This window comes from Agelaius phoeniceus, chromosome 15, assembly GCF_051311805.1.
Source record: "Agelaius phoeniceus isolate bAgePho1 chromosome 15, bAgePho1.hap1, whole genome shotgun sequence".
NCBI classification, from domain to species: domain Eukaryota; kingdom Metazoa; phylum Chordata; class Aves; order Passeriformes; family Icteridae; genus Agelaius; species Agelaius phoeniceus.
Window position 1 is genome coordinate 9253103 of NC_135279.1, and position 25043 is coordinate 9278145.

Consider the following 25043-nt stretch of genomic DNA (forward strand, 5'->3'; position numbering starts at 1 on the left):
CTCCAAAGGCTCCATCTGGGGCCTTGCTAAAATGGCACTGAGCCATTTTTGTATAGCATGAGGAAGAAGATGCGTGCCCCTCACAGAACAACCCAGCTGCTCATTCGCTTCCCTCCATAAACTTCATTCTTCGGAGAACACAACGCGAGTCCCTCGTTCTGACTTTCTCGTCCTGAAAATTTGGGAGCGAACACGTTTGTACACAATGGCTCGGCCGGCAACAGCTGCGAGGGACCGGGCTTTACAACAGCCGGGCCGGGCCAGCGGCGCCTGGGGCCGTGCGGGCGGGAGGAGAGCCAGGAGAGCCCCGGCAACCTCCGGGATCGCGGCACCCGTGACCCAGCCGTGAAGGATCGTGAGGGGATCCATGAGGGGATCGTGAAGGATTGTGAGTGGAGCGTGGGGAGACGGCGAGGGGCCGGGGAGGGAGCGCGCTGGATCGTGCGGCATCGTGAGGCGGCCCCGCCGCGAGGGGCGGGCGGTGGATGTGACGCGCGGGCGCGCGGGGCATTGTGGGAGCTCCGCCAGCCCGTCCAGCCGATCCCGGTGGCCCCGCGGGCGGAGCGGAGCAGCGGGAGCGGCAGCGGGGACGGCAGCGGGAACGGGAGCGGGGCCGCCGCCGGCCGACCGGAGACATCTTGCCCGCGCCGTAAGTCACCGCCGTGGTGCGCCCGCCGTGCGGGAAGGAGGGGGCGCGGGGGGCTCTGTCGCGGCGCGGTGACACCCGGCGGCGGCGGCGGGGGGGCCGCGAGCCGGCCGGGCGCGCCGTGGGACGGAGGGGTGCTGGTCCCCTCCCCTGAGAGAAACCGGGAGTCGGTTCAGCTGCTCCTTGCTGTGCCTCGGGTGAAGCCGGGAGATCCACCCGCGCCCCGCGAAATGGTGGCAGCGGGGCTGTATTTCCCTGGAATCCGCTATGGAATGACGGTGTGGGGCTGGAAGGAGCCCGGCGGGGGTGCAGGAGCGGCCGGGGGTGTGGAGCCGCGGTCCCCCGTGTCCCCGCTGTTACACGCACGGACGGGCTCCGTCCTTGTCGTTCCCACCGCGGGTCGCCGAGCAGGGGAGGATAATCGAGGGAGACTGCGAAAAGCACAAGGCAAAAAACAGCAGGACTCGTTTTCCGTGTGTTTCACTTCGGGATGAGGAACCCGCGGTGTAAAAGTTACCTGCCTCGTGTGAATGACTTGATTTAAAAAAGCCTAATGATGTATTTTAAACCGTAAGCAGAGGCTGCTGAGAGTAGTAAAAATAAATGTTTGTCTGGAAACAGGGCTCCTTATTCTTTTAGGACTGTCACTTCTTGTAGAGGCTGCAATATGTCTGCCTGCGGGATTTGAGCAGCCCATACGGACTGGCTGGGTGTGGGTGTTCTCCAAGGGGACTGCGAGTGCTGCAGGTGAATGCAGGTTCCTGGGGCTCCGCACCGGCTCCAGCACAGCAGCGCTGGGACTCAGGCTCGAGGCTGACGTGTTTGTGCGTGCAGGAGACGGTGAGGGCAACGGACCCATTCTGTGACTCGCATCTCCCTCTAATCCTTTTGTTTCTTCTGTAATCTTTAAAAGTAAGTTGTAGGAGGCCCATGAAATTGTGTCTGAAGCCAGCAGTTGGATCTAGCTCCTATGCAAGCAGGATGGTGTGAAGCTGAGGTTGCTTCATTTGTAGAGATGGAAAGAGACTTGTTTTTGAAATATACTTGGATGAGACTTGCTATTTATCTCTTGACCATGCAAGTGAACAACCATTTTTTCCCCAGGACTGTGTGTGGCTGTCACTTAGCAACAGGTCTGTAGAGAACTTGGCAGATCCACTGCCTCCCCCATTCTGAAGAGTAAAAGAAATAAATTAGCGAAGGATCAAGAGTGCCATTAATAAAAACAGTACCTGGGTTCTCAGGGACAGCCCAGAGTTGGAAGACTTATGTTGGAACAAGACAATTACAGTTGCTTTGAAAATTATGTTTCAATGCAGTTGGGTATGAAAGATTTTGTATCATTAGAAAACTACCCAGTGTATTTGGGAGTTTGGGGCTTTTTTTTTTTTAAGTCTTGTGAAAGAAAGGCATTACATTGTTTACTTAGTAATGGTTGCAGGTTATTTTGCTACATTATGTTTTGTAACCTTTCACACTGAAATCTAGGCCTTCTGGGTTTCTGAAGAGGAACTTTGTTTTGCTGTGTTACCCTTCTGATTGCCAGTAAAGCCAAATGTTGACAGTGTAGATTAAGCCATAACTGATATAAAAACTAGTGGCAGGACTAGAACTTGGCTTAATGACAGTAAAGTCAGTAAAGTGCTTAAGCACTGCTTATTTTGTAGATCAGCATGAACAAAAAGAGAAGTCCACCACTGCAAGCTTAGTCTTAAAAGAAACCAGTGTGTTTAAATTTGTTCTTAGGAGTTGCCTAGTTCTGCCAATACATAGCAATGAGCTTTGATAAAAGATACTCTCTTGATAAGGTAGGTGATATAATCACAGTCTGGAAGAATAATCATGTACCTTTGCTCTCAGAGAAGTACAGACATATTTTTGTGCAACTCTGCCAGCTAGGATCAAAGCCTGCTGTCTGTTGCACAGAAAAGGTAGTCCTACCCCAGCAAGGTTATAAAGTAGGAATAAAGGAGCAGAAATCTGTAACTGATGCCACAAGTGGAGAAAAGAGCCTGCAGATAGATCCTCCATTGGGAGAGGAAATGTTGGCCCCGTGGGTAGTGCTGAGCATTAGGTTTTGTCATCTCAAGAGGTAAAACTGGAAAAGAAAAATGCAGTAGAAAGACTGCAGGGCTGGCTTGTTTGCTTGCTTGGGAAGGATGCTGAGAACACACAAAGAAGCCATAGTTCCTTACCCAGGCCCATTCTAAAGACAGGATGGTCAGGATTCAGCTCATGGTCCTTGTTCCAGGAGTGATGCAAGAATCACACCATTCATGACCTCCTTGATGGATCAAGTTCTTGCAATCCCTTCTCTCAGCAGTATATTATCTATTTTAAATTGTGTTCTGCATCTGAATTTTGCCTTGGAAGCATCCACATGAATTCTTTATTATGTTTTTATTTTCTTACAAAAATGTTAAGGGACAAAGTTGTTTTCAAAGTGTTATTTAAAGCAGTTTTTCTGCATTGATTTCACAAATGGTCCCATGACTTAAGGCCCTCTAAATTTGTATGCTTTCTATCTAGCATACAAAAACCTGTAGTGTATAATGCTTATTTCAGGCCAGTTCTCCCAGCAGTGGTCAGTGAAGACAATTGTATTTACGTTTTTCTGGCTATTGATGGCAGGATGCCCAGCAGAAACTCTTGTCACACTCCCAGCACTGTTCTTAGTGGAAGTTTGCACATTAAGGGGTATTTGTTTTGGTGTTTCAGACCCACTGTGGGAGGGAGGGACTTCTGCCAGTTGAATACAATTGTGCAGCAGTATTTTGTTTAGCAGACACATTTTGTGAAAACGTTATTCCTCTTTGTTCCATCCTTTATGTTACTGCTATAGGAATTTCAATTGTCTTAATCTTCAACAGAAAGTAACACCTATTGTGCATCCCTAGATTGGGAGTGTTCTCTTGGTTTTCCAAATGAAAATAAATGTATGGTGCTACCTTCTCAGATGAGAAGTTAATGGAGTTTTGGAACAACTGTTTTACAGGTGTTTTTCACTCTCCTGTCTGTTTCAGACCTCAAAGAGTTACTGCTTTGATAAAGAGCTTGAGCTAAAGTTTGAAATCACATCAGATCAAGTAATAACTGAATGATTGGCTCTTTTTAGTTCTGTTGTACCTAGAAACCACAGTCCCAGGCAGAGACACTGTTGTGCCAGGCAAGTACTATTAGAGACCATTCTATACCATTTTATAACCACGCCAGAGTAGCTTCTGATTAGCTAAGAACAGAGCAAGTTCATTGTCAGAGCAAAGTCAAATGCACGTTTTCAGCACGAGTTCAGTGAGTGGCTATTATTATGGGACACAAATAGATTTAAGAGAGAATGGCAGCACTTACATTGTTAATCTTTTGAAACAATGGAAAGAAAATAGTATTGCAGTTAATCTCTTGTGATACAAAAATGAACTTTCCAGTCTAGTCTTTGTACTGAAAGAAAAATAATTATTACATCTTAGTATTATTCCTATTGTAGTAATGATCTTCTGGATTCCACTACTTACTGATATGAAGATGTAGACCTAAATTGAATCATCTCTTTGCTAAGTGCAGTTAATACACCAGTGTAAGCCCACAATCAGAACAGTCTCTATCTGACAGCAGTAAGAGTCATAGTAATTTGTTTAGTCATTAAGAACCAATACCTGAAAACTGTTAATAACAGACTGGGTTTATTACTGCTGTTCAATCAAGGTGTCAAACCAACTGAACTAATGAAGTACTGGTATTTGGAATTTGGGTATCACTTTACCAGGATCTTCAGGCTGTACTTTAAAAATTATGTGATGTTAAACCTTTCAGAAAAGCAGATGCCTTTGTGCATTTGAAGAAGATGGTACTTGAAAGTGTGGTTCTGCAGAGTATCTGTCTTCACACAGAAAAATATGGCCAACCAGAGTCACTCCAGCCAATTTCAAAGACAAAAATGTTAATGATGATTTCACCACTACACCTTAAGGTTGTTTCTTAGGAAATGAATTTCTGGCTCACAAAGACGTGACAGCAGAGGAGCCTTGTAGCTTGAATCCTTGCTGTGACCAAATTAATACATCATTAAATCTTATTTTTGCATTTGGAGATCTTAGAAAGCAGTGTGAATCTTGCCACAGTCTTTAAGGAGTTTCAAAAGGCTGTGAATCAAGTGCTAAATTCTGGATGTAGGGTGATCTGCATCCAAGCACGGCAGAGCACTGAAGAATGTATTATTAAATTTGATTTGAAATCAAAGGTGAGCTCAGATACTTGACTCCTCAATGATATCCCCTAATTATCACAGTGATAATTTTGTGAACTCTCACATTGAAACAAAATCATTTTATCATCAAATATTTGGAGAGACTTTGCAACCTAGGTAAAATTCTCAAAAATTCCATTACAAAGGCAGGACAGAAGAAAGAAAGGAAAGTACTGGTCCATTGACTGTGATTTATTTAAAAATATATTTACTTACTTTTATTATACTGCTCAAATCTTGTCTGAACTATGATGCATGTGATAAGGTTGCCTTCGGTTGCCTCTCTGATCTGTGGGCTCCCAGTGACTCAGCAAACAGCTCTAGTTCATTAGTGCTGGCAGCATTCCAGAGTTTCTGGTGTTACAAAGATAAACCATTTCAGAACATGTAAGGCATATAGCTTTCTTTGGGTTTTGATCTGTTGCCATGCTCTTTGCATTTCACCTCAATACATTTTCTTGTGGCTTTTGCAAGTGAAATCTCTTTCTGTTCTCTTTTTTGGTGGAGAGCTGGAAATGGGGAAGAGGCATTTGAGAGTTGGTTGGGCCATCCTGCAGCTCAAAGGCAGGACAAACAGGTTCTGCAAAGTAATGATCCTGAATACACAATTAAGCTCTGGAAAAGGTTTCCACGCCAGGCTCTCACTTTCACCTTCCTAATGGTTACATGGTTGGTAACAGTAAAAGTGGCACTTGAAACCTAATTGCAGTTTTCCTCCCTCCACCCCCCAACATCTAAGCAATCTGAACATACATGTAGCAATGGGATCCTTGAGATGGGAAGGTCTGAAACTCATCTGTATCACATTTCACCTTTAATACTGAAAGTTTTCAGAAGTTCTTGGTTTTTTTCATTATGCAGCCCTATGCACCAGCACCTTTCAGATTCAGGTAAAGTTTCTCCTCAGAAATAAACTTACAGCTAGAAAGATCTTTAATATTCAATATAAGGGCATCAGGTGAATTGTCAAGATGGTCACATTACTCACATTAATATTTAGGATACCCTGGACCTAAGTGCATAAAATAAAGAGAGAAATTAGCTGTAGAATTTGCAGAGGTGATAAAGTAAGTTTATGAAAGAAAAAAAAATATATCATTTTATATATGGGTTGGTGTTATTCTGTATTACTGCCTACTTTACTAATGCTTTGGTGCAATTGTTGCAGCAGCTGATACCTAAAATTATATTCTCCCAAAGAAAGAAAACATTAGGAAGTAAGGATTTCCATATTCTCTTCCAGCTGTTCTGATATCCCATAAACTCACTAAATGATTAATAGAAATTTACTGCTTAAAGCTTGCAGGCTTTCTCTAGAAAAATTACGGTCTTCATCACTGACCTCTCAGTTACAAACCAAATATCTTGCAGGGCAGCACAGATATTTCTTATGCCACTTTCCATGGTGTTTGATTCAATGAACCTCTTAACATTTGAGGTTAAACATCTCTAGTACTGTTGATGACAATGGATCATGAAATGTGAAAATAATTGCTGGCAGAAGGTCTATAGACAAGTCAAAGCCCCACCCAGCCTTCCTGCTAACAAAGACAGAGCTAGCTAGATGAGAAAATGCAGTTAAATGGATGTTTTTTAAATCATTGGTGAGCTGCATTTGGGTCATTTCTCAGGCAAGAAAATTGGCTTTTGTCCTCTTCTTCACAGAATAATGGCTGTTACAGAGCTGAGTCCACAGCAGATGAGAGGAGAAGGAGCCCTTTTGATGGCTTCCCCTTTCCAAAGCTTCCTATCTGTTTCTGGACATGAGTTTCCTAACATAGTGTGACTTTCATCTGATCTATGAAGATGGGATTGTTGTGTTTAGCTTTAAAAACCAGTAAACTCATTGCATTTAATTGACTTAATGTTCCGTGCAGGTGTAGATTCTGCTGAATGGAATGTGGGAGTGGAAAGGAGAAGAAACCTCTGATACTCATATTCCTTTAGCTATCCTGACTGGTATTTCTTTGGCAGTTATGTAGCCTGAATCTTATTGGCTCATTGAGAATTGAAGGCCTGCAGGATGTATCAGCACAGAACAGAAATTGCAAAACCTAGAAGTGGGGTTGATGAACCTGTTTTGCCTAATTCTGAGATCACTTCATTGTGGATTCAGGCATGTGAGAAATACAGTTAGGTTCTGGGGGCAAGAAGAGAATTCAGGATAAAGAAGTGAAAAATAGAGGAAGGAGAGAAATGGTGTGATGGGAAATGGTGTGAAAGGACTAAAGGTAGTTTCATTGTGGAGTGTATAAACACATCAGTGAATTTGCCATGTGTGTTAGGTAGGAATTGTGCAGTGAGGGAAGAAGTGGGGTGCACAGAGGTGTGTCTGTATCACTGATGCATTCTGTTGGTTTCCCTGGAGTTCAGATCTGAGGGAGGGGAGAGATGGGGAGATGGGCTCTGTCTCCTTTCCTCTGAGGTAATTTCAAAACCCAGTGAGTTGCCTAAACCTTCAAAGACACCTTGAGAGCCTGTGAACCCTCCACCTCTTTGGATTTGTCAGTTTCTATTTACAGCCGGAGCAGAAATCAAAGAGAGGACAGAATATGTTTGACAGCTGTATCAGCAGTAGGTTCCCTCAGTGAGATAAACTGAGATACAGTTGTCAGATACGTGCTGGGTGTTCAGAGCACTATGCTGTCAGGGAAAGGTGGCAGATAGAAGATTGTCAGGTTCCTGGAGGGAATGTTGAAGCAATATGGTCTTCAATGTAAAGATGGCTGAGTTTTCTAGGTTCAAATCTCAAGGGGGTTATTTCAGATCTTTCTAAAAATAGAGCATCTACTGTACAGGAGATGTATTTTGCCATCCATAGGCCTTTGTTCTGTTAATTCTCACACATATGGAAAATCAAGTTTTTTAAAGGAAGTGAATACACTTTATGAAAGCTTTAGTGTATGTGGTTTCTCCTAGTTTGGAATGTAATTATGCATGAACTTAACTGCCCTACCACAGCTGTTCAAATGCCCTACCAAAAGGTTTTCATGGAGATAAGGGGGCTGTGTCAGTCTCCTTGCAGAAAGCATCCTCTGCTTCAATGCAGGAATTCTATTTTAAATCCAGTACCTATCACTGTCTGCTCCATTAGTGGTACTGGGTTTAATCTGTTAGGAATTTCACAAAAGTAGATTCTTAGGAAATAACTTGTTTTATATATTTTCTGTATAAAGTTACACCAAATTACAATGGGAAGTAAACATTCTGGGGGAAATTATTTTAGATTCTTGTTGTGTATACTCTAAAAAGGCTTGTCTGTATGTTTTAGACACTGTAATGCATTGCCTACCCCAGAATGCTGATTTGCCTTGGAATTCAGTGTGTAGTCTTATAGTATCAGTCCTTACTAATAACCTTTTATCTTTTGTTCCTTTTTTTATTTCTTTCTAAATATAGAGTGCTGTTTCAGACCTGATACAGACAAGATGTCCAGCAGGGGTGGAAAGAAGAAGTCAACCAAGACTTCCCGCTCCGCAAAGGCTGGGGTCATATTCCCTGTTGGAAGAATGCTCCGCTACATTAAGAAAGGCCACCCAAAATACAGAATTGGTGTTGGTGCTCCTGTGTACATGGCTGCTGTACTGGAATATCTAACTGGTAGGTTTTGCTGAATGATGTGAAATAGTAGCAGTAAAAGTTAAAGACAAACTGAATTTAAACAGAAAAGAACCCAAACAAGCAGAAAAAGTTACAGCTGAAATGTGTGTTTTGCATCACACATCTAAGCCAAAATCAAGGTACCCTCACCCCTGCCTCAGAGCTTTGATGACTTGTTCATTCTAGCATAGAATTTGCTTTCACCACTTGTAAATATACCCTTTCCACATAGTCAGAGTTCCCACTGCCATCAGTGTGTGTGGACTACATTGTTGCACTTCTCCTTGCTTTGATTTTGTGCCTGATGAGTTTGTTTGGGTTATAATTGTCTGTTAAGCATATACATTAATTTTAAATAGAGAGTTTCTCCATGTTTACACAGGGCTGAGACTGCTTACAGCCTTGTTTAAACATTTTTGTTCAATTTGCAAATTTCTTTTCAGACTGTTTGCAATTGCAATTTGTTTGATTGAGTCTGTGTATACATGCAAACTCTTCATCTGCCCTGGATCTGTGTAGCTTGTTTGCATACAGTTGTAGTTCTTGTTCTGTTCCCTTCATCATATCAGAATAAGAATACCTTAAATAACTATCTCATCTTCTCACAGGACAAAAGTATTGTTTTTCCTCCATTTAGAAATAAGCTTCAAAGGAATAAAATGTTTTGCCCAATGACATAAACAGACATGCAAGTAAAGATCTTTACTTAGCTGTTTTGTCTCAAACAAAACTTAAGACATTGCAAGTTTACCCACTCCAAACAACATTGCAAAAGCAGTCTTTTGACAGAAAACCCCAGCTGTAATAGCATCAATATATGGGCTTTTTGCAATAATGGTTTGCTTAAAATAAAATTGGATAAGAAGGTTCAGTCTCCTTCATGTGGCCAGACTGATGTCTAAGTATATACCTGTAGTGTAGGGATCTAGCAAAAAGCACAAGTGCCAGATAGATGAGTGTTTGGAGCCAGATTCTATTAGCATGACTAAGGAAAAGTTTAAATTGGATCTTATTTCTCAAAGCAGTGTTTCTTTTTCCAGTGCATCTGCTTGTGTCGGTGTTCTTGCCATAGGTTCAAGTGTTTCAATGGACAGGAGACTTTAAGCTGTATTGGTGTGCTGAGCCTCTAAAAGGTACAGGTTTTTCTTTGACTCAAGCACAAACTTATAAAGCATTGACTTTTCTGGGAGTATTTAAAACTGAAGCAGCCTGACCTTACCACAACATTAGATATGTTTTATAATGGCTCTTGATGTTGAAGGACAGAAGATTTCTTCCTATAAAGTTTCTTCTTCCCTTAAAGATGAAGAAGATTGGTAATATTACCAAATAATTAATAGAGTGCTTGTTTTCTGTAGGGTATTCATACCATCAAATATATTTTTTTTTCACCTTCACTTGTCAACATTCAGTATTATTTATTTGGGCCTTTTCTTTAAAAGAATGCTTTTAAACTTCATAGATGGCCTTAAAAATTAATATTTCCTTTAGCCAGGTTGCTGCTTACAGCAATAACAATTCAAATAAAAGGCTTCTTAGGGTGAAGGGTGCTTTGAATGCTGTCCTTTTAAAGAAACAGAGCAATACAGGTGAGCTTAAGGCTCTGCTAATGAGCAGCACATGTTATGGGTTAAATGATTTAAAGTGTTGACTGAGGCAGTGATAGTTTAGGCAGTTAAGAATTGGCTGGGGAAATAAAGTTGTTTTTTTAACTGCTGTGCATCTTGGGAACTTGTCTGAGGACATTACCAACAATAAGGAAAAAAAACCCAAGAAAAATAACATATATCACTTTAGGAAAAGCAAAAGGCAGGAGGAAAGATTAGCTAAAGGAAAAAGTACTTTCCTTCTTTATCCCTTTAACTATTTTTAGGCAGTTTTGCTGTTGTTTTTCTGTCTCCTTTGGAAGGCTAGGTAGATAATCCTAGTAACCTGTCAGGTATCTCATAGCTTTCTCTCATTCCTGTACATAGATGTGTCTCAAAAGCACAGATTCACCTTTCTTTCCACAGTTGGTACTGGTTTTATTATAGAATTATTTGGGTTGGAAGGAACCTTGAAGTTCATCTTTTTCTAATCCCTTTTCCATGGACAGAGATACCTCCCACTACACCAGGTTGCTCCAAACCACATCCAGGCTTTGAACCATCTTGGCCATTTCCAGGGATGGGGCAGCCACAGCTGCTCTAGGCAAATGTGCCAGAGCCTCAGCACACTCACAGGGAAGAATTTCTTCCTAATATCTAATCTAAATCTATCCTGTTTCAGTTTGAAGTGATTCCCCCTTGTAGTCCCATCACTACAAGTCCTTCCCTCTCCAGCTTTTTTGTAGACCCCTTACTGTTTCAGTCTGGTGAGTATTTTTTTTTCCTTTCTCTAAGTTTTTCACACAATGTATAGTATAATTTTTAAGCCTTTAGTGCTCAGTATGTTTTCTGAACTTCAGGTCATTCATCTTTTTCAGTGTAATTCAGAAACAGCCCCTTGAAATGGAATGCTTGGAGATTTTTGGTTTGTGTTCTTTTTACCTCTTGGCAGTTATTACTTCACAAAACCAGAGAAATCCTGACTTCTCTCCAGGAGAGTTTTTAAAGATCCTTATGTTAGCACATGGTCTGAGACCAAAGCATTTCAACCATTTCAAAGTAAAACCAGGAACGTGACATAATAGGAAGGAGACCATGTGAACTGGCATGCTAATAAATTGGCTAAATCAAAAAGCAATCCTGTGTATCCAGGAAGAAGTATAAAATATCAAAAGGAGTCATAGGAAAGAGAAACTTCAGAAACAAAAACAGGAGTGGAAATGACAGAGACATGACCTAATAGAAAGGAACCTACAAAGGTTTAAAAACTGGTTCATCAGTGTGCAGAATATGGAACCAACTGTATTTGTTTAGAAGGTGAGGTGCTAAATTTTGCTGGCCTTTTCTGAGGTTTAACTTCAATGTAAATCTGAAATTAGCCCATAATGTGGTCAGATCTGGGATTTTTTGATTTGAAATTCTGAAATGCTTCCAGCTGTTCAGACTTGAAGGTCTGTTCTGGATTCATCTGGAGTTATGACCATTTTGTACTTTGAAAGTAGCTTATTTTTATCATTTATCTACAACTCCTCATCAGAAAGTAAGAGTGAACATTCTGTGATTTTGTATGTCCTTACATTTCAATACACTTCACATTTAAACAAGTTGCACAGTGAGTATCCTCCTTTTCTTACTTACTCACTAAAGGTTCTTGTTACCTAGAAGTAACATCAGAAAATAATTCTCTCATTAGCACAAGCAGTGTATCCACTTTGGTTTCTTAAGCCAAGTTGCTTATTGTTTCCTGTTTTTATCTATGGAAATAATGTGTTATGTCCACTGCAAATAGAATGCAAGTGTGTCTTTCATGAGTAAAAGTGCAGAAAGTACCTTTGAGTGTTACCAATACTGAAGTAGGTAGCTGTGCTTCCGTTCTTTACACTGGAGGAATAGAGTGGATGCCAAAGAACTATAAATGCACAGTTCTTTCTTTTCCTTCTTTGAAGCAGCAGTTGAGGCAGTGCTTCTTGCCTTGCAGGGAATAGTCAGAATAGTGGACCAGTTCTGCAGCATAAGCAGAAATTAATTTTAACCATTATCAACAGTTTTCAGTGGGCACATTCTGTGTTGGTGATTCCTATTGTCCTCTTTCCTTATTGCACTTATTTTCTAGTGGTTCCTTGCCTATTTGTCTTTCCAAATGTGGACTTCAGAAAACTGCAATCCCCCCCATAATTTCTCTGCGAAGTAGTGCATCAGTATCAGTTTATGTCAAAAAAGAGCTCTAGGTCAGTCAAGAGAATGGCCACAGACTTCATCTGGGGCATTGCAGCCACTCCCATGAATTTCAGTGGTTTGTATTTGTCAGAACTGGTCCTGCCATACATCTCATCAAGTGTGGTCTTTGCAGGTGTAGAGCTTGCACAAGTTACAATACATTATTCAAGCTTTCTTACTAATGGAAAAAGATACTCCTTTGCCCTTGAAAAACAGAAATCTCTTGAGCATATTTAAAGGCAGAAAGAGCCAGGCCTGTAAGTGATTTCTGCTCCCCCCTCCCCCATCATCTGTTCTACACTGTAAATAATTTTCAATTGCCAAAATGTCATAGCAAATGAGGAGAAGGAGAAGTTTATAAAACAGCAGGAGCACAGGAATACAGAAGAAATGAGACTGATTTATACTTGTTACCTACATATGAAGGTAGGAGAAAATGTTAAATACCTGTTTTCTCCATTAGATCTTTTTCTCAGCTTTTTCTCAGCTGTGTTTTTGGGTTTTTTTTTGCACAGGGGTACTGTTGATCATATATTTTCCTGAAATGTAAAATAAGCACTTCTTGAACCCCGTGGTTAGAATTGCATCTGAGGCATTCCCATGTTTACCCGAATTTTAGTTTTCAAGCTTTCTGATGTCACCAGAATCAAATAATGGGAGTTCATGTGCTGGAGCTCAATTCATTGCATTTTTATCTTGATGAAATTTCAATGTGGGAGACATTTTTGATCCAGTTGCTGATTGGCTGCAAAAGAAAAGTCCTTCCTGAGAGCAGTAGGTTTAACTGCTCACTTCAGATGCTCGCTTTGCAATGTCCAAGCTGAGCAGATTGAACTGCTTTTCACCTCTTGTGTTCTGCTCACTGACCAAAATCTTCACAGGGTCACAGAGGAAAACAATGATTTGCCCTTTCTGTCAAAGCAGATGTTCCACTGAACTCCTGCTTGGAAGCAGAGGGGAGCTCAGGGGTCCACAGTAAAAAAGCTTTAGGTTAAAAGCAGATTCAAGTTCCAGGCAGACTGAGACTCCCGTAAATAACCATCCTTGGAGAGTAATGAAATTTAAGAGGATAATTAATTGACCATGTCTTTTTGATACCATTGAAATGTGCATTCCCTACCAAGATACATTTCTCCTATTTAAACAGGCAGCTTTAGAAACACTACTTCATTTTATGGTGGTGTACCACAAACTCTGTCCCAAAGACACCAGAGATAAGTTAGGGGCTCATAGGACCTGTGCCTTCCCTGAGCAAGCATGAAAATTCCTCTTTGTATGTAGTGTGCTTTCAGTATGGATTAATACTGCACCTAAAATACAGCAGGGTTGTTTATGGCAATAACCTCACAAGCAGAGACCTTTTGACTGTATCAGCATAGGAAAACTCCTTTGTGACATTATTTCTAGATAAGATTTGTGTCATGCTCTCAAGTGTCATTATCACAATCTAAAATTGCTCTACCTGTAAGAAGTGCAACTTCAGATATAAAACTTTGCACTGTTATCTACTGAATGACCAACTTTCTGAAATATAAATGCATGAATCAGTGTCTTTTGAATGTATATTAATTAAGAGTTTTCTTTCACTGATAAGCCAGCCTTATAAGCACTTAGGTATGTGTGTCTGTCTTATTGTGTAGTCCCATAAACTTCCATGGATCTCTGAGTTACAAAAGCTTACTCAGTACAAAATTCCTCACCTGATTACAGTCCTGATGTATTCTCCAAGCTGCACAGGTCAGGTTTGATGAAAAATTATAAGAACCACCAAGTGTGTTTTCTTGTAATAAAAGCTCTAACAGTGCATACTGCTATGTCAGCATAGTTCAAAGGGTAAATATGCAACATTGTGACATGTGTCACAAATTTTTTTTATTTTATTTTTATTGCAAGAATATACAAAATGCTGAATGGGGCTGGTTTAGTTTTTATGGCATGGTCAGTGAATATTTTCTCCTTTGAAAATGTTAAATTTTTTGCAATATTTCAGTTATATTTTAACTAGCATGAAATACTTCTTATTCTAGTAAGTAATTTCATCTGTTTATGTGGCTAAGTTACAACAGAGTAATGACTCTGTCTATATATTGCTGCTCAATTTAATACTGCTATCAGCCTTGTTTGGAGGAATGGAGTGTAAGAGTAGTGTAAAACAAAACTGTGGCTGATTTTGTTACACAGTTTTTTCCTACCCATACCTTTGTCTTACATGGAAATCCTTGTTGAGAAGAATAAAAGAATCTATAAAGCTGAAGTTTTTTATTCTTTGGCCCTTTATTCTTCGAATGACAGTTGTAGGACAACTGGGTAGAAGCAGGAAGACATTCTGACTCTACAGTGTATTTACCAAGTAGTTTCTTTCCTCAGATATTCTCAAATTTTAGAAGTTCTTGCATCAAGTATTGTAAGCGTGATTTTTTTTTCACCTTTTTTCCATTAGGATTATTTAGAATGCCTGAGTTCAGATAATGTTCTGTCTTTGGTCTTCAGTATTTTTCCAAAGTGTATTTTTCCCTGAATTACCTTTAGAAATGAAATTCCATGTGGATTCTTTGGTGCTGTCAGATGAAATGCTCCATTCTCAGTATAAACTTCGCTGGGGAAATATAAATTTAGGGGATATACAGAGAAATACAATATTTCTAAACCATACAGGAGATACTTTTCTCCCAAATTGCAAAAATGTCTGTGATATAGTAGGCTTTGTTAGTGCATGATGTTATGGTTACTAAAAATGGTGCTAAACCTTTCTGAATGGGTTCAGAAAACAATTCGACACATCCATAGAAGTAAAATCTGTTGGGGAACTAAACAAAAAGACAGCATTTCTAACTTGGGCAACCACTCAGCTGCACATGGCTGAAATCAGAGCGAATGTTCTGGAAAATTCACTTTCTCCTTTAGTGCTCCAGCCCACTTGCAATTGGGCACTTGGCTGAGGACTGGAGATCAGGCTGGATGTGGGCTTTGCTCCAAGGAAGTTACAGCAAGTCCTCTTGATTTCTTTAATGTTTAGAAATGCAGCATTAAAGACTAAGCCAGGACCCGGTCTCAGGATGTGAGTAGTCTCTTGTATTCTTTAACAGCCAGACCAAAGCATACATGGAATCATTTAGATTGGAAAAGCCCTCCAAGATCATCAAGTCCAACTGTTAACCTGGTGCTGCCAAGTCCAGCACTAAACCATGTCCCCAAGTGCCACATGCTGCACTTGATCAGGTAACGTCTGGCAGCAGTTACTTTAATCATGTTTGAGTGCATTTCTAAAACATATGTAAGCTGTTATGAGGAACAGCAAAGTGTGCTGCCAGGTAGAGGAAGCTCCACTGAAAAAGAATAAAGGCTGATTTGAGTTAGATCAAGGTTCTTGTGATTCTTGTGGAGAAGAGCTAGGCTATCTCTTTAAATTAGTACTCAGGGTGTGGCCATTGTTATAAATAACAGCTGAGTTGAAATTCAGGTTTCCCTGAATATCTTTTACAGATCAATAATAAACAAGAACTTAAAATCTAAGAAAAAATAAAAAAGGAAGTTAAATAACATTGGATCTCTTACAAAAAAAATAATGGATGGTATTAAAGTGTAGAAAAAAACTGAGGAGACATGTAAGTCAGATCAGAAGGCTCTAAGTGGAAGTGGCTTTTGTGGCCTGAATTTGTGTTTTATGTAAACAGCAGTCTGTCATCTGCCTTACAGAAATGCAAAACTTATAATAACTTGGCAAAGTTAACAGTTTTTCCTTTAAGAGGCCTAGTTTTGATACAGCACAGACACTCAAGACTGAAAGGATTGGGGTTTTTATCACATCCTAAGAGAACGATTGCCCTGCTGGGAGTTAAGGTTTCATCAAGGCTTGTTCAAAGCAGTAAAGTTTCTTGAACTGATTTTCACTGCATCAGATTTCCACGACTTTGAACCAAGGCTGAGAACTGTTTTATTGGAATGCATAAGAGGGAAAGTGTTGTTAAATGATTCTACCTTCAATCTTGCAACTGCAGATTCCAGGGGGATTGGGTGGAATACATGGAGAGAAGAATGCAGGAAACTCTTAACAGCCTTGGTTGATTGGGGTTGATTGGGTTAAAACCTTATGGAATCATGTAGAATTAATCTCAAGTCAATAAAATGCTGATGGGAAAGATGATTAGTTTGAAGTACAATAAGCAGACTCTTTGTCATTTGGTTGAATCTGTAGCAAATATGTATTTTCCTCAGTGGAATTATATCAGCATTCATTTTTCTTTGATTTCTGGATATTGTTTTTAATTTTCTTTTGAGGAGTGGCTTCACAATTTTTTAAGAAATCCCTGACTTGTTCCTGTTGGAATTTGCATGTTCAGAAATTGGCCTTGTATCAGCACATCACCTGTTAGTTGTTAAGAGTTTAATTTTCAAAGATATGATTTCATCTCCCTGAAGACAAGGTGGACAAAGAGATTCGGTGCAACAGCAATGATTTAGCTTGCGATGTAAATCAAAAAAAAGAAAAAAGAGAAAAAAACATGTTGGGGATGAAGTCAGACCAATTAAATTTACTGTTTACATTGAGAAAGATTACAGCATGGAATGCATGATAAACTAAAGGCTTTGTTATTTAGGCTTGAGAGGAGTTTTAGTCAATAATGACCAGTAATATTTTGTTTGAAAACTAGTGATAAATGAACTAGAGCACTCTCCAGGAGTGGGAGGAGAATGCATTTGCCTTTGTAGCTTCCAGGTCTGCAGTTTCTACTGTGCCTCTGTTCTGGCCTAATAGTAATTAGTTTCATTTTAACCATGTGTTGTGTTCTATTCCAGAATAGAGAATAGAATTTGCAAGTGTTGTGAAATACCAATGTAACAATACTCAGGGCAGAGAGCAGCCCCCTGTGAAACAGGGAAATGCAAGTAGTGAAATTGGGAAGTTAGTAGGGCATCCAAGAGATGACCAGGGTCTCTGAAAGTAAAGGATGAAGAAAACTGAAATCTGAGTCCTGAATCCTGAGTCCTTCATCCAGGATGGGGTTTCTGTGGAGACTTCTGACACTTTTTGGTTGTGTTTGAGTAGGAAATGTCTTGAGAACAGCTTTTCCTGTGGTCTTATCTCAAGCTTAAATATGAAGATATACAACCGGTTTGCTTTTCTCCTTTAAAAATATTTAACTGAACTTTTAAAAACCTCAGCTGAAGAAACACAGTTTTGTCCAAGTGCTGAGAACAAGCTTAGACCAGTTTTCATACCCATATCCCAGTTCTAACTATTACCAAGAAGTTTTTCAAGTGATCTAAATAAAAACTGCCTTGGTGATAAATTTTAAAGAAAATTTCTTAACTTTTAGGGTTTCCCACTCAACACTTCTACTTTAATAATGACTGAAAAGAAGAAAAATATTAATCAATTAATCATAACTATGTCTTTGAAATCAAATTGATGTGCTCACAGTATAGTCAGATTTCTGAGGCATCTTTTTTTGCTATCAAACAGCTGTCCATACATGAATATATCACATGCTGGCATTGCATTCCTAATTAATTTTCTTCTCCTAATTACACAGCTCTCATACCTTTTTCTGTTTTTTTTTTTTTTTAATATCCATACTTAAAGCAGTAAATGTTGGTTTGCAATTTTGTTTGAAATTATTCAAAAGCACAGTAAAAGTCATTTGTGCAGATGGAGTTTCTCTTCATATTAAGCTGATTTCAGTATGTAGTAGTTGAAGGATACCTTACAAACCCTATATTGAAAAACTTGGGATTTTTCTTCATTTTTTAAAAACTAGAGCTCTTCATGTTCTGTAGTTCAGTAAAGTGAGCCTTGCAGTTGCCTGCTGCCTGAGTGGTAGTGATGTAATTATTCTCTAGGGGGGAAATGCCTTGAGTAAATATATGAAACGAATGGAATAGACATTATGCAACTTCCATCCTTTTTGTGAGGCCTCATTTTTGTAAAACAGTTTTGTTTTGGTCTTCTGGCTGGATAAATACAAGCTGAGTGAAACCTGATGTCATGGAAGCTCTTAACACTTTCATTTACCTCAACAATTCTAAGCAAAGCTTTCTCTCTTGACCCTGCTTGGTTGCTGGAGTTGATTTTTAAATATCTGTTTTCTCCTACTGTGGGAAGATGGCTTTTAATGAAACAGAACTCCTCAATGACTCAGACCTTTGAACCTGGTAGAATGACACTTCCAAAGTGATGGGTTGACCTAAGAGTTCAAGTCCAGCATCAATTTTAAATACTTTTTCCCACCTACTCATTTTTCCAGGTAAATCCACAGTTACTCTTCTGAAAATTGGAGAGAGATAGATTTTCCTCTAATTTAAAATTGATTTTAAAAATGGGCAAAACACCATTTAAATCTCCAGAATTAAACCAGCATTAAACAGATGTGAAAGTAGTGCTGTCTGCAAGAAAAATCCAGGCAAGTAGTCTGAATCCTGTCTGCATCCAGAAAGTCTTCATTTCCAGCTTTTCTAAGTGCTCTGATCTGTTGGATTTGGATTAGGTTTGTCTCTTGTCAGTTCTAAATCAAAAAGATGTTGCCTATGTTGGCTTCAGTTTGAATACCTCCTAATCCTGTTTTTAGATGGGAGAGTCCCCCTCTGACCAGACTTGTGTACATAGCTGAGTTTGGCAGTTCTCAGTGCTGTGGGTCCCTCTGCATGTACAAGCAATACTTGATTGTTGTTGGAGCGCTGAGGAGAAGGCCAGAAGAGAAATTCCACCCTCCATGGCCTCCTCCTCTCTCCCTCTCCCCAGGCTCCTCTTTTGTGGTCCTCAACACCAGTGCAAAGCGTTCTCTTCCTGAAGAGGAAGTGGGGTACCTCAACTTCCCTAAAGGACCATTAGAAAACTGTAATTTCAAAACGAGTTTCCTGTCCAAGGAAGAGGGCTTAGCACTTACAAGAACAGTTCTCCACTGTACGAGGCAGACATTTTAGTTTTATGAGGAACAAATAAAACATTCCTGTGTGCTTTACAGGCATAACACTTTCTTAGAGTCTTTAGTTCCAGAATGCCCTGTCTGCATAGCTGTGCTGATCAGTCACAGAGAGTAACACGGCCTGACTGTTCTGCAGGGCTGGAAAGCAGCAGAGGGGGGGGGAGCAGAGACAAACCAAAAAACAGCAAAGCCTTCCCTTGCTTTTCAGCTGGGATTAGGTCTGAGGTACAAACAGTTGCATTCCTGGTGTGAAGAGGTGGAGGTGGTGGTGTTACTCAGTGACAGAGCCTTGCTGAGGTCAGTGGGGATGCCTGGGGTGCACCCAGGGTTTCACTGTGTCCACTGTGAGGTGATGCAGGGCTTTGCCACCACAGGCTGCAGGCAGCAAAACCTCACATGTCTGAGCTGGGCTTGCCAGAAGTATGTGAAAGGGATTATGCCAACCTAATTCACTTCTTTGGAGGTGTGGAAAGCATGGGCAGGCTGACCTTACCCCGCTAATCCAGCTTTAAAAATAAATTAAAGCATTTGTTGTCAGCATGAAATGTTGAGTTACTTTGGGATTTAGATTTAATATTCTGCCTCATGCTATAATAAAGTTAATTGTGTGCTTTGAAGAACACAAAAATGGTGAAAACACACCAAAATCCTCAATGAAGTTGAACTGTAGAATATCCAGAAGCAGCTGAAAGTTTTCCAGTAAGCATCATAGCTTGCTTGTTATGGGACTTAGGATGAAAAATAATTGGTGAATCATGTTAAATTCAGTCAAATGAGAGGCCATAGTCTAATCTGTATATTATTACTGAAGATTTACTGTATCCTATGGTAAAGGCATGTGGTCACATGAACTTTGATTTTAGTCTTTTTTGTTTCCAGGTTAATGCCTTAATTCAGCTCTCTTTGCCTCTAAATCAAGCTTACAGGAGAGCTCTCATGGTGTAATCAGTTCTTAAATGTAAAATCAAGCTCATATATTACTCTAATGTTACATTTTAATATTAGTGTGTAATAGATGTAAAAAAAGACATTTCCCTTTTTTTTTCCTCTTTTTCTCCACACGTTACCAGATATGCAAAAGGAAACCTACCAAGTGCAATAGTGAGATGCAGATTGTAGAGAGGGAGATGAAAGGTTAGGTGTAATGGAGACAGCAGTAGCACATAATTGCTGAGTCTGATAAACATGTTATGTCATTTTTTTTAATTGTTCCCTAGACTTTCTTGTAATTAATTGCATCCTTGCCCAAGGTTTGTTGAGCTGCAGATAAATCAGTTAGCGGGTAATGCTCTAGTCTTTCTCTTCAAAGATCCTTGCATGGTGAGCAAGTTCATCTTTCTGAATTCAATAAAAGCCATTAAATGCCTGGCTGTTAAACATTATTTTGTCAGCACTGGAAATATCTTCTAAGGAATAATTTATGAGAAGCAAACAAACATGATTCATCAATTACTTTTTCTGGTTCAAAACTTCTTCTCAGATAGAGAAAAAAATCTTTAAATGAGTGTAGCAGCAGAATTTGTATTTTTAGTGTCCTAACTTGGATGTGTGCTTACATGGTTCCCTAATGCTAAAAATGAGTCATTGAGAATAGTGTTTTTTCCAGTAATAAAAAAGTAGAAGTGATACAAGCCAGAACTCACATTTGACAGATTTGAGAAAAAGACCTGTAGAATTTGTGTTTATGCTGTATTCTGTCCTCTGATAGGAGAGGGGTCCTAAGAGATGAGCACACAGAAGCCTTGAGAAGAACACTGAAAAGTGAGGAATCTAGGGAAACTGCTTCAAAAGAATAAAGAAAATAATTCTGCTTTAAAGCACAGGACTTAAGTGTGCATTTGTTCTTCAGTGATTGGACATATAAAAACAAAATGATCATTTTAGAGTTAATCTATTGCAGGTATCTACAGCAGTTAGGAGTAACATGATGTAATTCCCATGCCTTTTTGCATGGATGCTGAATAACACATTGACTTTTCTTAATGACCACACTGTAATTAAAAGGAGTTTACTTTTTCCCCAGCGGAAATTCTGGAATTGGCTGGAAATGCTGCAAGGGACAACAAGAAGGGTCGAGTCACTCCTAGACACATCCTGTTGGCTGTAGCAAACGATGAAGAATTAAATCAGGTAAGAAAAATCTCTGCCATGTGAAGGCCAGGATTTCCTTTTCAGGCTTCTTAAATTGTCTTTTCATATAGCTGACTTGTAACTCAAGACCTCTGCTTATTGAGCAGCACACTAGGAAACACTCACTAGCATGCTGGCTGTGTAACTAACTACAGCACTAAGCTTAATTATGTATTTCAGCACTCCTAAAATGTGTAAAAATGCAATGGAGATGTAAAATGGTGTTTGCTAACACTATTACAACCACTTCTGTTGGACTGGGGTGTTGTCATAAATTCTTCAAGGATGCAGAGAAAATCCTGCAGATGCTGATTTTTTGTTTGTTTTTAGTTTCCCCCTTAGACAGCTGAGGACTCAGTGGGATCTCTCCTGTTCTCACTGAAGTCTATTATTGTGACCACAGAAGAGCTCTAAACTCTTGCAAGTCTGTGTCCTTTGCAGACTTAAAGATGCCTTTAACCTGGCTATAAAATATTTGGCATTATTATTACAGTGCTATGGTGTCAGCCAGAGGCAGTGGCTGGGATTAATGTACCTTTGTGTGAGGTGCTGAAAAAACCCCTCTGAAAAGATACTTTTTCCAAATCTGTGTATCATGATGGAGCAGGAAAAAATGATATTTCCCCAACCACCCTCCTTCTGGTTCTGTCTGAAATTTGGTAATACTTTCCATTCATTATCCCTTTGTAAGCTTGGAGTCTCACTGAGTTGAGATTGGGGAGCAGTAAACACGAATCAGAAGGTGGGACTTTGATGTCACTGTCTGTATCCTCCTGAATTGTGAATTAGTCCCAGTTAGATGTATAAAAATGAGTTAAAGGGGTTTTAAATACAGAATATGATGTATTTCACTTCTGCTCTTAAAGGCTGGAATAAACTGCACACTTTTGAATATTGACCTTCAACTGCATATTTTTTGAAGAAAGACAGGTATAGAGATTTGTATAAATGTTGACCTCCATTTTGAAGTTTCTTTTTCTAAGGAAAAAAAAACCTTTTTCATGATACAATTGCAGGAAAATGCAGCACTTGGGACATATACTGGGTTCTTCACAGTGTGGCACTGATGTAGTCTCACACCCTGGACTTTGGGGTCCCATTTTTCTCTGACAGACTGCCCTGCTGGGCCCTCAGGTGTGTGCCTGGGACTGTCTTGTCTTTCCTCATTGGGTAACAGCCTTCATGGCATGGATTCAGAGAAACAGATCTCAGGTGAGCCCTAGGGATGCTGACAGTGACAAGCATGTGTGCAAGAAGAACACGTGCTCCATTTATAGTTAGAATCAAGTATGTGGTCAGCTCCATTTCATGCATTTCTCATCTCTTCCTCAAGAATAATGGTGGAGAAATTGAAGGCAGTATACAAAATTTACAGTAAATCCTATTTTCTATTTATCAGTGAGTAAATACTGGAATTTGTCATGTACAATTTTTTTTATTTATTTTTGATTAGCTATTGAAAGGGGTCACCATAGCCAGTGGTGGAGTGTTACCCAATATTCACCCAGAGCTGTTGGCAAAGAAGCGGGGATCAAAAGGAAAACTGGAAGCCATCATCACTCCACCCCCAGCAAAGAAGGCAAAGTCTCCATCACAGAAAAAAACTGTATCAAAGAAAACAGGTGGCAAGAAAGGAGCAAGGAAATCCAAGGTAATGTGTTTATTTTAAACCCAAAGCTTGTCAGCAGTAGCTGCAGGGAGCTTCACCCTGGGTCATCTCTCCATTGCATGTGTTGTTACCAATGGTGATTTCAGTCACAGTGTGAGCAGGGGAGGACGAGCTCTGCCCTCACCCTGGTGCATCTGGAGCCTGAGCACCCTCAGGAATGGCCCAGGTGTGCAGCACAGACATAAATACTCTGTTCTTTGTAAGAAACATTCTGAGGTGGGCAGAGGGTGTTCCAGGAGACAAAAGGAAAGGGTCTGGGGGCCGTGCTGGTCATGCCTTACAGGTTTCAGTTTGTAGGAGTAGGAGATCTTTCTAATGTGTACATGTGTAGCCAAGGATGTTTTTTCTTTTGCAAAGCAACTACAGTTAAGCAATAAATTTGGCAAGTAGGAAGAAAAGTACAGGAATTTCACATGAAATGGACAAGGAATGTGAAAGTTCCCTCTAGGTCAAGCAAAGCTTCTTTATTTATCCTGTTACTGTTTACTTGGTCTCTCTTCCGATTATTTTACTCTTTTGGTTTTTTTGAGCTGTTGAATTTAGTTTTCTCCCTCAGAACACCTATTAGTGGACATTTCAAATGCAGTGCTTCCAATAACCATGCACTAATAATTCCCCTAAATCTGGAATTTTTTTGCCCTGCTTGATTACAAAAGCAGGAAGTCTGTTGTGGGGTTCTGTTTTTCTTCCACACAATAAACTGTATTGTCTGCTTACTATATTGGTATTTGGCTAACAGTAAACTCCTAGGGAATTGAAATAAGACCCATGAAAATCTAATTTTCAAAACACTTGTGTAAAGTAAAGCATGGTTACAGCTTCTAAAAGCACAATGTACCCTTGCATCAAAGTCTTTTTTAGTTGTTCAGCCTCAGACTTAGTTTATATACTTTGGAAAGGGACACTAGGAGAACAGTGGCTTGTTCAGTGTTCCAGGTGTCCTTTTTCTGCTTCAACATAGATATTGCTGAGGCACCAAATATTTATATGAAATTGTAAGCAATAATTTTATTGAAAATGCAATTGGTACCAATTGAGTTTATGACCACAGCCTTTGTGAATAGATTTCCTTTTCAAAATGTTTGAATCCTTCTTTTTGTTCAGTAAGCCAATTAATTCCTGAAACCTGTTATTTCACTGCAGTAATAAAGTTGAAAAAAGAAATGGTGGTTGAGGGGAACTCCTCTCTCCTCCAGCAGTTTCACTGGGAATGAAAGTAGGTAATGATGGAAAAATGTTCAGCCCATTTCCTACAAGCAGGCAGATAGAAACTAGATGTATTCTCTTGACACTGCTTCTAAGGACAGCCACATTACAAAGGAGAATTTCTAAAAATAAGTCTGTGAAATCTGGGAGCACCTCCCTTCACAGATAAAATTTATTCTCTGACAAGTCAGTTTCTTGCTTACAACGAGTGTCTGCCCACACGTAGAAATCTGTAAGCTTTGTCCACACAAGCCATTAGAAAGCTGTTAAAAGTTTGGGCCTGTTTATATGTTTTCCTGCAACATTTAAGACAACTGTCATCTCAAGTGTGTGCTGTTGTGGGCAAGAGGAGGCGCCTGGAGATCTGCAGACGTTGAGGTTGTTTTTCCTATTGATCCCTTCAGCTCTTATCAGGCACTTTGGTTGGACTACAGGATAAAATCCAACACCACTGTTTGTACAGGCATTTTATTGCCTGCTAAGCATTTAGTGCATGTCATATATCTTAGTGTCAATTAACTGTTTTTCTCAGAGCCTTGAGTTAACTAATTAACTATATTTCTGGAAGAAGAAGCAGGGAGAAGTGAGCAAATCAGCCAGTGCTGACAGTACAACAGAGGGAACTCCTGCAGATGGTTTCACAGTCCTGTCCACCAAAAGCCTGTTTCTTGGCCAGAAGGTATGATCCTGCATTTTTATAAATTAATACCTATTTTTCTGTGCTGCTTAGGGAACAGCCCCCTCCTCCTCCCCCCTTTTCCACAAAACATCTAGGTACAATGGACATTTCCCCACTGAGCAATCGAGGAGATGTGTGATATCA

The 25043-nt window shown here is 40.0% G+C and overlaps 1 protein-coding gene across 4 annotated transcripts in view; it reads left to right on the forward strand.

The window, feature by feature from the left end:
* The first annotated feature begins 490 nt into the window (after nucleotides 1-490).
* The window catches only part of MACROH2A1 (macroH2A.1 histone), a 43024-nt gene continuing 18471 nt past the window's right edge, over nucleotides 491-25043 (forward strand). For 2 of the 4 annotated variants that reach the window (XM_054642889.2, XM_054642891.2), the window contains exons 1-5: nucleotides 491-649; nucleotides 8289-8489; nucleotides 21239-21345; nucleotides 22799-22996; nucleotides 24789-24899. In XM_054642889.2, the coding sequence (XP_054498864.1) occupies nucleotides 8318-8489; nucleotides 21239-21345; nucleotides 22799-22996; nucleotides 24789-24899 (588 nt within the window). In that variant the 5' untranslated portion in view covers nucleotides 491-649; nucleotides 8289-8317. The remainder of the gene's footprint in view (nucleotides 650-8288; nucleotides 8490-21238; nucleotides 21346-22798; nucleotides 22997-24788; nucleotides 24900-25043) is intronic. The other 2 variants (XM_054642890.2, XM_054642892.2) reach the window with 1 other exon arrangement.